General features: G+C 39.9%; 1 protein-coding gene across 1 annotated transcript in view; it reads right to left on the reverse strand.

Moving 5' to 3' along the window:
- Window positions 1-14,321, reverse strand: part of LOC139750631 (nardilysin-like) — a 588,785-nt gene that overhangs the window by 385,586 nt on the left and 188,878 nt on the right. The window contains exon 8 of the mRNA XM_071665306.1: window positions 3,787-4,005. Within this exon, the coding sequence (XP_071521407.1) occupies window positions 3,787-4,005 (219 nt within the window). The remainder of the gene's footprint in view (window positions 1-3,786; window positions 4,006-14,321) is intronic.

Consider the following 14,321-nt stretch of genomic DNA (forward strand, 5'->3'; position numbering starts at 1 on the left):
AGAATGAAAGATGTTTTGGAAGGAGGTAAATAAAGTGCGTAAGACAAGGAAGCAAATGTGAACTTCAGTGAAGGGGGCTAATGGGGAGGTGATAAGTAGTGGTGAGGTGAGAAGGAGATGGAGTGAGTATTTTGAAGGTCTGTTGAGTGTGTTTGATAATAGAGTGGCAGATATAGGGTGTTTTGGTCGAGGTGGTGTGAAAAGTGAGAGGATTAGGGAGAATGATTTGGTAAACAGAGAAGAGGTAGTAAAAGCTTTGTGGAAGATGAAATCCGGCAAAGCAGCGGGTTTGGATGGCATTGCAGTGGAATTTATTAAAAAGGGGTGACTGTATTGTTGACTGGTTGGTAAGGTTATTTAATGTATGTATGACTCATGGTGAGGTGCCTGAGGATTGGCGGAATGCTTGCATAGTGCCATAGTACAAAGGCAAAGGGGATAAGAGTGAGTGCTCATTTACAGAGGTATAAGTTTGTTGAGTATTCCTGGGAAATTATATGGAAGGGTAATGATTGAGAGGGTGAAGGCATGTACAGAGCATCAGGTTGGGGAAGAGCACTGTGGTTTCTGAAGTGGTAGAAGATGTGTGGATCAGGGTTTGCTTTGAAAAATGTATGTGAGAAATACTTAGAAAAGCAAATGGATTTGTATGTAGCATTTATGGATCTGGAGAAGGCATATGATAGAGTTGATAGAGATGCTCTGTGGAATGTACTAAGAATATATGGTGTGGGAGGTAAGCTGTCAGAAGCAGTGAAAAGTTTTTATCGAGGATGTAAGGTATGTGTACGTGTAGGAAGAGAGGAAAGTGATTGGTTCTCAGTAAATGTTGGTTTGTGGCCAGGGTGTGTGATGTCTCCATGGTTGTTTAATTTGTTTATGGATGGGGTTGTTAGGGAGGTGAATGCAAGAGTTTTGGAAAGGGGCCAAGTATGCAGTCTGTTGTGGATGAGAGAGCTTGGGAAGTGAGTCAGTTGTTGTTCACTGATGATACAGCGCTGGTGGCTGATTCGGGTGAGAAACTGCAGAAGCTGGTGACTGAGTCTGGTAAAGTGTGTGAAAGAAGAAAGCTGAGAGTAAATGTGAATAAGAGCAAGGTTATTATGTACAGTAGGGTTGAGGGTCAAGTCAATTGGGGGGTAAGTTTGAATGGAGAAAAACAGGAGGAAGTGAAGTGTTTTAGATTTCTGGGAGTGGATTTGGCAGTGGATGGAACCATGAAAGCGGAAGTGAATCATAGGGTGGGGGAGGGGGCGAAAGTTCTAGGAGTGTTGAAAAATGTGTGGAAGTTGAGAACGTTATCTTGGAAAGCAAAAATGGGTATGTTTGAAGGAATAGTGGTTCCAACAATGTTATATGGTTGCGAGGCATGGGCTATGGAGTTGTGCAGAGTAGGATGGATGTGCTGGAAATGAGATGTTTGAGGATATCATGTGGTGTGAGGTGGTTTGATCGAATAAGTAATGTAAGGGTAAGAGAGATGCGTGGTAATAAAAAGAGTGTGGTTCAGAGAGCAGAAGAGGGTGTTTTGAAATGGTTTGGTCATATAGAGAGAATGAGTGAGGAAAGATTGACCAAGAGGATATATGTGTCAGAGGTGGAGGGAACGATGAGAAGTGGGAGACCAAATTGAAGGTGGAAAGATGGAGTGAAAAAGATTTTGAGTGATCAGGGCCTGAACATGCTGGAGGGTGAAAGGCGGGCAAGGAATAGAGTGAACTGGAATGATGTAGTATACCGGGATCGACGTGCTGGCAATGGATTGAACCAGGGCATGTGAAGCGTCTGGGGTAAACCATGGAAAGTTTTGTAGGGCATGAATGTGGAAAGGAAGCTGTGGTTTTGGTGCATTACTGCATGACAGTTAGAGACTGAGTGTGAACGAATGTGGCCTTTGTTGTCTTTTCCTCGCGCTACCTCGCTAATGCGGGAGACAGCGACAAAATATAATAATAAAAATAATAATTATAAAATGAACTTAAAACCTTCAGCAACTCCTGTACACTCTCAGCAAACAACACAGTATCATATGCAAACTGGTTTTTCACTAGCTACCACACCTCACCATCAAACTCTATCTGCATTCTTTTCCTTAGTTTTACTTTCATATCTTTTATCAATCCATCCATATATATTACAGAAAGCCATGATGACATCACGCAACCCTGCCAACATGTACCAACGTGCACACCAAAACTTTTGCTCAACTCTTCATCCACCATTACAAATGCATCTGCTCCTCTACAGAAGATTTTCACTCCATCCAACAGTTGTACCTCTACTCCATATATCCCAAACTTATCCCATAAAGCATTCCATTCACCTCTGTCATATCCTTTCTCCAGATCCATTAAAGCTGCACACAGCTTCTTACCTTTCTGCATGTACTTTTCCACATTTATTCTCACCACAAAAATCTGATTCACACATCCCCTACCTTTCCTAACATCCCCATGCTCCTCACTTATTCTGCATTCAGTCACTTTCATCACTTTATCAATCAACATTCTTGCATACACTTTTCCTGATAAACGTAGCAGACATATTCCTCTACAATTGCTACATATATCTTTAGCACCTTTTTGTTTTAATACCGGAACAATAACAGTTTTCACATGATGCTCAAGCACACCTCCTGCTTCCATGCTAAATCACATGTCTATCCATACACTCTACAACACTCTGTCCTCCATACTTCAGTATTTCAGCTGTATCCCATCCACTCCATGTGCCTTTCCTAAAATCAACCTAATTAACCCCCTCTTTACCTTCCTTCTTGTTATAGGCCCCCACACTCATATCCTTTTCCTTCTATCCCCCATACCCATCCATGTAACAACTACATCCTCACCTCCTACATTCATCAGCTCTTCAAAATATGCTTTTCATCTTCCTTTCACTTCCTCCTTTTTATTTAGGAAATCTCCTTCTTTACTTCTTACAATTACATTTCCACTCTTACTTCCACCAATTTCCATTTTCACCTCCTTCTGGTGCAATTAATTTTTTTCCCTAAACTTTTCACTCAACTTTCTTTGAAAATCTTCATCCACTCTTTCTTCACTTTCCTCTATAAACTTCTTAACATTTAGCTTTCACTCTTTCTATTCTTCTCTCCTACTATCCAGAATGCAATCTAGACACTGACGCAAAAATTTCAGTGTGAAGATCTTCAGCAATGAATTTTGATCATAAAGGATGAAAAGCTTTGTGAATGCTAGAGGATACAGAAAATTGAACAAAAATCATCAAACCTCATCCATGATTTCTTTTTTGTAACCAAACTTTTGCCACTCAGCACTTGACCACCAGTAATTGTAAAATAGCTTAACAGCTCAGTTTAGTGAATCATAACAAAATGTTTCAACCAAAATTAAGATGTATAACACCTTATACTCATGAAATGTATTTGCAAAGTAGTTTAAAAACTATATCTAGTATATCTAGAATACCTTTTTCACACATATTTCCTATTCTGGTTTGAAAATCAATTTTCTGTTACTCACTGGCATGTTATACTACTACAACAGAACAAAAAACCTGCATCAATCTTTCCTGTGTCTTATAGCAATATAACTCATATCTATCAAGTCTCTTTAAAGAGTAAGAGAAACTTGTTTTCTCCTTGATACACATTTACAATAGCAACTTAATGTTTATTAGCAAAATTCACTCTGTCACTTACTAAATCCCATCCTAGGAGTCTGTATCAAATGAATGAACAAAGGAGATGCTTGATACCCTACGTAAAACATTTAGGAAACAGTATTTGTGCTCCTCACCTACCTGTGGGTTATATTCACTCAGAAGAGTGTCTCCTGTCAAATAATCTTCAGGAGGGAATATTTGCATTGCCTCTGAAAGGTTCTCAACATTTTCAATTGTTGTTTGCTCCTCTGCGTAGTCAAAATCTAACTGCTCCATCTGCTGAATTTCCCTGAAGATTCTCTCAATTGGTCCAGCCCTCTGGATCATTGCCATATACTGAAAAACTACACACAGAACCTGTGGAGGAAGATAAATATTATTCAAAATCATGCACTATAATATAAAGCAAAATATAATTTACTCAACAGTAAGTGGAAGTGAATCATAGGGTGGGGGATGGGGCTAAAGTTCTGGGAGCGTTGAAGAATGTGTGGAAGTTGAGAACATTATGTCGTAAAGCAAAAATGGGTATGTTTTGAAGGAATAGTGGTTCCAACAACGTTGTATGGTTGCGAGGCGTGGGCTATAGATAGAGTTGTGCAGAGAAGGGTGGACGTGCTGGAAATGAGATGTTTGAGGACAATATGTGGTGTGAGGTGGTTTGATCGAGTAAGTAATAATCGGGTAAGAGAGATGTGTGGTAGGTAATAAAAAGAGTGTGGTTGAGAGAGCAGAAGAGGGTGTTTTGAAATGGTTTGGTCACATGGAGAGAATGAGTGAGGAAAGATTGACCAAGAGGATATACGTGTGTCAGAGGTGGAGGGAACAAGAAGTGAGAGACCAAATTGGAGGTGGAAAGATGGAGTGAAAAAGATTTTGAGTGATTGGGGCCTGAACATGCAGGAGGGTGAAAGGTGTGCAAGGAATAGAGTGAATTGGAACGATGTGGTATACCAGGGGTCAACGTGCGGTCAATGAATTGAACCAGGGCATGTGAAGTGTCTGGGGTAAACGATGGAAAGTTCTGTGGGGCCTGGGTGTGGAAAGAAAGCTGTGGTTTCAGTGCATTATTACATGACAGCGAGAGACGGAGTGTGAACAAATGTGGCCTTTGTTGTCTTTTCCTAGCGCTACCTCGCGCACATGAAGGGGAGGGGGTTGTTATTTCATGTGCGGCGGGGTGGCGATGGGAATGAATAAAGGCAGACAATATGAATTATGTACATGTGTATATATGTACGTGTCTGTGTGTGTATATATATGTATACGTTGAGATTTATAGGTACATATATTCGCGTGTGTGGTTTTGTATGTATATACATGTGTATGTGGGTGGGTTGGGTCATTCTTTCGCCTGTTTCCTTGCGCTACCTTGCTAACGTGGGAGACAGCAAAAAAGCAAAATAAATAAAATAATAGTAAGCTTCAACAATTTCAAAAGATTCATTAAATGTCAATCTTACTGTGGCAGCATAATGTATCATAATGCAACATATTATATGATTGGATATTCATAAACTTATTAATTTACTATTTACTATTCAATTTCAATTTCTGCTTTTATCGATCTATCATCATTAACCTTCTTCCCATTAAATGGAAGAACAAATGCATAGTCTTCCAATTCACCCACAAACATACTTAATTTATATGAAGCATGCTAGTATGCAACAAATTTCATGGCTGGACATTCATAATCATGTAAACTTAGCTATCTAAAAAAGAAAAAATTATTCAAATGTCTATTTATCACAATGTAATTTCTAACTTTATTCCCACTAACCTGCAAGAGAATAAATATATAGTCCCTCAATTCACTCACAAGCATCCCTAATTTAAGTTCAGTATGCTAAACTTAAAAGAATCAAGACAAAAATAAAAGCTTTTCACTTTTCACTCTGAAGACCAAGTTAAATTATCAAGTGATTTCCATACATGCCTCCATCTTCACACACAAAACAATGCCACTGTCGACAGTCAAATACTTTATTCCTCTGGCATTCTTATCTGAAATACCTTTAGCCCTTAATACTTCCAAGAGAAGTTTGTGGCATGTGGAAGGTGAGAGGTGAACAGGAAAGAAAGGGTAGTGAATGGTGGGATGACTAAGATATGTTGTCAGTGAAAGTGGAAAAGGTGTAAGGACATTATCTGCATGGAAGGAGTGCATGTGACTGAAATATGTACCAAAGAAAACAGCAAGAGGTCAAGATGGAAGGTGCAGGGGAGTATCAGAGTGTTTTGGAAGATCATAAGAGAGAGAAAACAAGAGAACAAAGTGAATGGGCAAATGGTAAGTTATAACAAACAGAAATAAAGTGAAGAGGAGGAGTGAGTATTTTGAGGTGTTGCTACATGTTTTCACTGATAAGCTAGCAGATACAGGATATTTTGGATATGGAGGTATGCAACACATGAGAGTCATGGCAACTGGTTTAGTGAAGAGTTGGTGAAAGCCTTTGTGACTAAAATGTAGTAAAGCAGCTGGAGAAGATGGCACTGCAGATGAATATCTTAAAAGGGGGAATTGTACTGCTGATTGATCAGTTAGGATTATCAATGAATACATGGCTCATGGTAAAGTGTCTGTGGATTGGTGGAATGTCTGTGTAGTGCCACTCTATGAAGGCAAGAAGGAAAGAGGTGAATGTTCTAATGACAGAGATATATTTGGTGAGAGTACACAGTAAGCTGTATAGGGAGAATGGCACTTGAGAGGGTGGTGGCATGCACAAAGTTTCAGACTGGGAAGGAATAATGTGGCTTTTGAAGTGGTAGAGGATGTGTGGAGATGGTATTCTATCTGAAAAATGTATGCAAGAAATAGTGTGAGAAAGAGAAAGACTTGTATGTGGCATTTATGAATCTGGAGAAAGTGTATGAGAGTAGAAATTCTCTCTGGGGGGAAAGTTGCTAAAAGTAGTAAAGAGTTTTTATCAACAGGAGAGAGGTAGATGAGTGGTTCCAGGCAAGAACATGTCTATGGCATGGTAAGTCACGTCATTATGAGTGTTAAATTTGCTTATTGATGGGGTAGAGAAGGAGATTAACTCTATGGGTAAAACATGCAGGAATACCAGCCCTAACATTTAACATAATTAAGGATGACTAGTGAGTGCTTTCCATGATCATCAATAAAATTCTTCCTTAGAGGCAACATGTGAGTATTTTCTCTCATCCTTTAAATCTCTGCCACAATGTCTGTACATGATGTCTATTGAGCTGCTGTGCAATTAAACAATTTGCTAACAGCAGGCTGAATGTCACAACATATGTAGGTACATGAATTAATGTTGTTATGCCTTCAATACATTATCAGTATCAGATCATCTATGATCTGATATAACAATATCAGCTAAAAATCTTGTGATAAGCTGCTAAAATGTATACATATGTCAATGCTTATCATAGGTATCACAACTATTTCCTATATGCTTTGCAAGCATTTTTTTCATTTATAGGCAGTTTATGGATGTTACAGAAACCTCCGATATTCATAAAAATCTTTACGTTCTCATATAAGCAGGTGTGGGCTTGTGGGCTATGAAGAACAAAGTAAACTGTTTGTTTACATTCAGTTAGCTTTGTGGCACCATCATAATGTTAGAGATTATCTAACATTCATAATTTCTCTATAACCTACATGTATGTAGTTTGAGAATTTTTATGCCAGATTTGGAAAAATATATCAAAACTTCATGATCAAAAAGCAACAGAAAATGTGATAACATGAATTTCATTTTTTGCTGCATACCTTAAATGAAAAGAATGCAAATATTTGATTATACAAGACATAGCACCAAGAGGTGCAAGGGTTGAAAAAGAGAACAAATGAGAGGTGGGGTGAATCACTGGTCAATAAAGTCTTTTTTAACATAGCACACAAGATGCTCTAATACACAATTTCAACTTGCTGATTTCTAATATGACATTTAAAAATTACCATTATGTCAGGTTTTATTGTTATTTAACATGTGCTGTATTTCATGGCAACTGGGTGAAGCATTCTTGTGTGGTCTCATGCAGTGTTGCAGAACCATAGAGCAGAGGGTAATGGAACAAAAAGCAGGATTTTGTTACTGTACATGAGCCCTAGTGTGTTATGTTCACTGGTGTGCTGTGTTTTCTTGCATTAACTGTGGTCATTTTCATTTTCAGAGTGAAAACAGCTTCCAGGCATTCTTGCAGCAACAGTCTGGACAATTTCTGCTATGTATGAGGAGTCTTCACGCATACACCAAAAGGAATAATCATCGCTGAGCTTGTGAAAAGAACCTTCCATTTGTACTTTGCTTTTAAGCTTGGAGACCAAGACAAATGGTGGACAACACACAATGTTTGTATCTCTTGTAATGAAAACTTAATATAGTGGCTCAAAGACAAAGGTAAAAATTAATTTTGCTGTGCCCATGGTTTATAGAGAGCAAAAAGAAACAACATACTGATAGTTTTGTAAGATGAAGAGTTGGATTCTACAATAAGGCAAAACACAACAGAAAATACCCAAACATTCCATCTACCAAGAAACCAGTGCATCATTCAGTTCACATTCCAGTTCCATCAAGCAACTGGAAGGAGATGGCAGCCCACAGTGACTCTGATGAGAAAGAGTTGGCAAAAACTACAGATGATGCATATGAGCCACAAGATTAAGCTGCTCCATATCTCTCCACTCAGTCAGAACTACGTGATTTTGAAGATTAAAATCTCTCGAAAGACAAAGCTGAACTGTTAGCCTCATAATTAAATTAATGCAATTTGCTGGCTCCTGGTACAAAAATATCAGTATTTCACAACTGTTGTCAACAGCTATCAAGCTCCTCTAACATTAAGGAAAGCTTGTGTTCCTTGGGATGTTAACTATTCAATGCTTGAGCATGGTGATGAACACAGCCATGATAAGTGGCGTCTATTTATTGATTCTTCTAAAGGAAACTTGAAGGATGTTCTTCATCATAATGCTAACTCAAAGCCATCAGTTCCCAAAGCAAAAGCAGTATCTATGAAAGAATCATATGAGAGCATGGAGTTAATCTTACACACTATCAAGTACAATCAATGCAGGTGGAAAATATGAGATGACCTCAAAGTAACTGGGCTGTTTTCTGTGCTAGTGGAAAAGCAGGGCTACCTGGAATCACTATCAAGTTCAGCAATAGCTACCAAGAGAGGCATACCTGCCATGAGAAAAAAGTTTTCAAAATTCCCCTTTTAGAAAGCTGAAATATAAGGAGGGAAGGGTTTCTAGCCCCCTACTCCTGTCCCTTTAGTCGCCTTCTACAACAAGCGGGGAATGTATGGGAAGTATTTTTTCTCCCCAGTGTTTGAGGGAAGGAACTTGGATGTTTTGGCTTAAAGGGACTTTATTGGGAGTAAATTCAGGGGTTGGTGAGAAGAGGAAAGGAAGGAGTAGCACTACTCCTGAAGCAGTTGTGGGAGTATGTGACAGAGTGTAAGAAAGTAAACTCTAGATTGATATGGGTAAAACTGAAAGTGGATGGAGAGAGATGGGTGATTATTGGTGCCTATGCACCTGGTCATGAGAAGAAAAATCATGAGAGGCAAGTGTTTTGGGAGTAGCTGAGTGAGTGTTAGCAGCTTTGATGCACTAGACCAGGTGATAGTGATAGGTGATTTGAATGCAAAGGTGAGTAAAGTGGCAGTTGAGGGAATAATTGATGTATATGGGGTGTTTAGTGTTGTAAATGGAAATGGCGAAGAGCTTGTAGATTTGTGTGCTTAAAAAGGACTGGTGATTGGGAATACCTGGTTTAAAATGAGAGATGTACGTAGGAGACATGGCCAGAAAGCATTATTGGATTATGTCTTAACTGATGGGCATGTGAAAGAGACTTTTGGATGTTAATATGATGACATGGCCAACTGGAGGGGTGTCTGATCATTATCTTGTGAAGGCAAAGGTAAAGATTTGGAAAGGTTTTCAGAAAAGAAGAGAGAATGTTGGGGTTAAGAGAGTGGTGTGAGTAAGTAAGCTTGGAAAGGAGAAGTGTGTGAGGAAGTACCAGGAGAGATTGAGAGCAGAATGGAAAAAGATGAGAGCAAATGACCTCAGGGGAATGGGGGAGGAATGGGATGTATTTAGGGAAGCAGTGATGGCTTGTGCAAAAGATGCCTTTGGCATGAGAAAGGTGGGAGGTAGGCAGATTAGAAAGGGTAGTGAGTGGTGGGATCAAAATTTAATATTGTTAGTGAAAAAGAAGAGAGAGGCATTTGGACAGTTTTTGCAAGGAAATAGTCCAAATGACTGGGAGATGTAAAAAAGAAAGAGGCAGGAGGTCAAGAGAAAGGTGCAAGAGGTGAAAAAGAGGTCAAATGAGAGTTGGGGTGAGAGAGTATCATTAAATTTTAGGGAGAATAAAAAGATGTTTTGGAAGGAGGTGAATAAAGTGCATAAGACAAGAGAACAAATGGGAACATCGGGGAAGAGGGGGTAATGGGGAGGTAATAACAGGTAGTGGTGAAGTGAGAAGGAGATGGAATGAGCATTTTGAAGGTTTGTTGAATGTGTTTGATGATAGAGAGGCAGATATAGGGTGTTTTTTTCGAGGTGGTGTGCAAAGTGAGAGGGGTCAGAGAGAATGGTTTGGTAAACAGAGAAGAGGTAGTGAGAGCTTTGCGGAAGATGAAAGCCGGCAAGGTGGCAGGTTTGGATGGTATTGCAGCAGAATTTATTAAAAAAGGGGGTGAATGTGTTGTTAACTGGTTGGTGAGGATATCTAATGTATGTATGGTTCATGGTGAGGTGTCTGATGATTGGCGGAATGCATGTATCGTGCCACTGTAAAAAGGCAAAGGGGAGAAACGAGAGTGTTCAAATTACAGAGGTGTAACTTTGTTGAGTACTCCTGGGAAAATATATGGGAGGATATTGATTGAGAGGGTGAAGGCATGTACAAAGCATCAGATTGGGGAAGAGCAGTGTGGTTTCATAAGTTGTAGAGGATCTGTGGATCAGGTGTTTGCTTTCAAGAATGTATGTAAGAAATACTTAGAAAACAAATGGATTTGTATGTAGCATTTATGGATCTGGAGAAGGAATATGACAGAGTTGATAGAGATGCTTTGTGGAAGGTATTAAGAGTATGTGGTGTAGGAGGTAAGTTGCTTGAAGCAGTGAAAAGTTTTTATCGAGAATGTAAGGCATGTGCAAGAGTAGGAAGAGAGGAAAGTGATTGGTTCCCAGTGAAAGTCGGTTTGCATCAGGGGTGCGTGATTTCTCCATGGTTGTTTAATTTGTTTATGGATGGGGTTGTTCGGGATGTAAAGGCAAGGGTTTTGGAGAAAGGGGCAAGTATTCAATCTGTTCTGGATGAGAGGGCTTGGGAAGGGAGTCAGTTGTTCGCTGATGATACAGCGCTGGTGGCTCATTCAGGTCAGAAACTGCAGAAGCTGGTGACTGAGTATAGGAAGGTGTGTGAAAGAAGAAAGCTGAGAGTAAATGTGAATAAGAGCAAGGTTATTAGGTACAGTAGGGTTGAGGGACAAGTCAACTGGGAGGTAAGTTTGAATGGAGAAAAACTGGAGGAAATGAAGTGCTTCTGATATCTCAAGAGTGGATTTAGCAGCGGATGGAACCATGGAAGCAGAAGTGAGTCACAGGGTGGGGGATGGAGCGAAGGTTCTGGGAGCATTGAGGAATGTGTGGAAGGTGAGAATGTTATCATAGAGGGCAAAAATGGGTATGTTTGAAGGAATAGTGGTTCCAACAATTTCATTTGGTTTCCAGGCATGGGCTATAGAAAGGGTTGTGTGGAGGAGGGTGGATGTGTTGGAAATGAGATGTTTGAGGACAATATGTGGTGTGAGGTAGTTTGATCGAGTAAGTAACGAAAGGGTTAGAGATATGGGTGGTAATAAAAAGAGTGTGGTTGAGAAAGGAGAAGAGGGTGTATTGAAATGGTCTGGTCACATGGAGAGAATGAGTGAGGAAAGATTGACAAAGAGGATATATGTGTCAAGAGGTGGAGGGAAAGAGGAGAAGTGGGAGGCCAAATTGGAGGTGGAGGGAAAGAGGAGAAGTGGGAGACCAAATTGGAGGTGTAGGGATGGAGTGAAAAGGATTTTGAGGCATTGGGGCCTGAACATACAGGAGGGTGAAACGCGTGCAAGGAATAGATTGAATTGGAATGATGTGGTATACCGGGGTCGATGTGCTGTCAATGGGTTGAAGCAGGGCATGTGAAGCGTCTGGGGGAAACCATTGAAAGTTTTGTGGAGCCTAGTCATGGAAAGGGAGATGTGGTTTCGGTGCATTACACTTGACAGCTAGAGACTGTGTGGGAACAAATGTGCCCTCTGCTGTCTTTTCCTAGAGCTATCTCGCATGCACGCTGGGGTAGGGGGGGTGTCGTTTCATGTGCGGCAGGGTGGCTGCAGAAATGGATGAAGGCAGCATGTATGAATATGTACATGTGTATGTATGTATATTTTGGTGTATGTATATGTATACGTTGAAATGTATAGATATGTATATGTGCGTGTGTTGGCGTTTATGTATATACATGTGTATGTGGGTGGGATGGGCCATTTTTCTGTCTGTTTCCTTGCGCTATCTTGCTAATGCAGGAGACAGCGACCAAGTATAACAAATAAAAATAAATAGATATATCGTTACACATATATGTGTACATACATACATGCCCACAAACGCACATATACATACCCATATATTTCAATGTATACATATATGTATGTATGTATATATATATATATATATATATATATATATATATATATATATATATATATATATATATATATATATATATATATTTATTTTATTTATTTATTTTGCTTTGTCATGTCTCCAGCGTTTGCGAGGTAGCGCAAGGAAACAGACGAAAGAAATGGCCCAACCCACCCCCATACACAATGTATACACACACACGTCCACACACGCAAATATACATACCTATACATCTCAATGTACACATATATATACATACACAGACACATACATATATACCCATGCACACAATTCACACTGTCTGCCCCCATTCACTCCCATCGCCACCTCGCCACACATGGAATACCTTCCCCCTCCCCCCTCATGTGTGCGAGGTAGCACTAGGAAAAGACAACAAAGGCCCCATTCGTTCACACTCAGTCTCTAGCTGCCACGCAATAATGCCCGAAACCACAGCTCCCTTTCCACATCCAGGCCCGACACAACTTTCCATGGTTTACCCCAGACGCTTCACATGCCCTGATTCAATCCACTGACAGCACGTCAACCCCGGTATACCACATCGATCCAATTCACTCTATTCCTTGCCCTCCTTTCACCCTCCTGCATGTTCAGGCTCTGATCACTCAAAATCTTTTTCACTCCATCTTTCCACCTCCAATTTGGTCTCCCACTTCTCCTCGTTCCCTCCACCTCCGACACATATATCCTCTTGGTCAATCTTTCCTCATCTCATTTCCAGCACATCCACCCTCCTGCACACAACTCTATCCATAGCCCACGCCTCGCAACCATACAACATTGTTGGAACCACTATTCCTTCAAACATACCCATTTTTGCTTTCCGAGATAATGTTCTCGACTTCCACACATTCTTCAAGGCTCCCAGGATTTTCGCCCCCTCCCCCACCCTATGATTCACTTCCGCTTCCATGGTTCCATCCGCTGCCAGATCCACTCCCAGATATCTAAAACACTTTACTTCCTCCAGTTTTTCTCCATTCAAACTTACCTCCCAATTGACTTGACCCTCAACCCTACTGTACCTAATAACCTTGCTCTTATTCACATTTACTCTTAACTTTCTTCTTTCACACACTTTACCAAACTCAGTCACCAGCTTCTGCAGTTTCTCACATGGATCAGCCACCAGCGCTGTATCATCAGCGAAACACAATTGACTCAATTCCCAAGCTCTATCATCCACAACAGACTTCATACTTGCCCCTCTTTCCAAAACTCTTGCATTCACCTCCCTAACAACCCCATCCATAAACAAATTAAACAACCATGGAGACATCACACACCCCTGCCGCAAACCTACATTCACTGACAACCAATCACTTTCCTCTCTTCCTACATGTACACATGCCTTACATCCTCGATAAAAACTTTTCACTGCTTCTAACAACTTGCCTCCCACACCATATATTCTTAATACCTTCCAGAGAGCATCTCTATCAACTCTATCATATGCCTTCTCCAGATCCATAAATGCTACATACAAATCCATTTCCTTTTCTATGTATTTCTCACATACATTCTTCAAAGCAAACACCTGATCCACACATCCTCTACCACTTCCATTATGTGACATTCTTTTTTCATTTCATTTCGAGCTAGAAGTTTCAGTTTTCTAAATTATTTCTTACATTTTTCATATGTATATATATATGTATGTGTGTATGTGTGTATATGTGTGTATGTATGTGTGTAGTGTGTATATATATATATATATATATATATATATATATATATATATATATATATATATATATATATATATATTATTTTTATATTATACTTTGTCGCTGTCTCCCGCGTTTGCGAGGTAGCGCAAGGAAACAGACGAAAGAAATGGCCCAAACCCCCCCATACACATGTATATACATACGTCCACACACGCAAATATACATACCTACACAGCTTTCCATGGTTTACCCCAGACGCTTCACATGCCTTGATT

Source organism: Panulirus ornatus, chromosome 10, assembly GCF_036320965.1.
Source record: "Panulirus ornatus isolate Po-2019 chromosome 10, ASM3632096v1, whole genome shotgun sequence".
Lineage (NCBI taxonomy): Eukaryota > Metazoa > Arthropoda > Malacostraca > Decapoda > Palinuridae > Panulirus > Panulirus ornatus.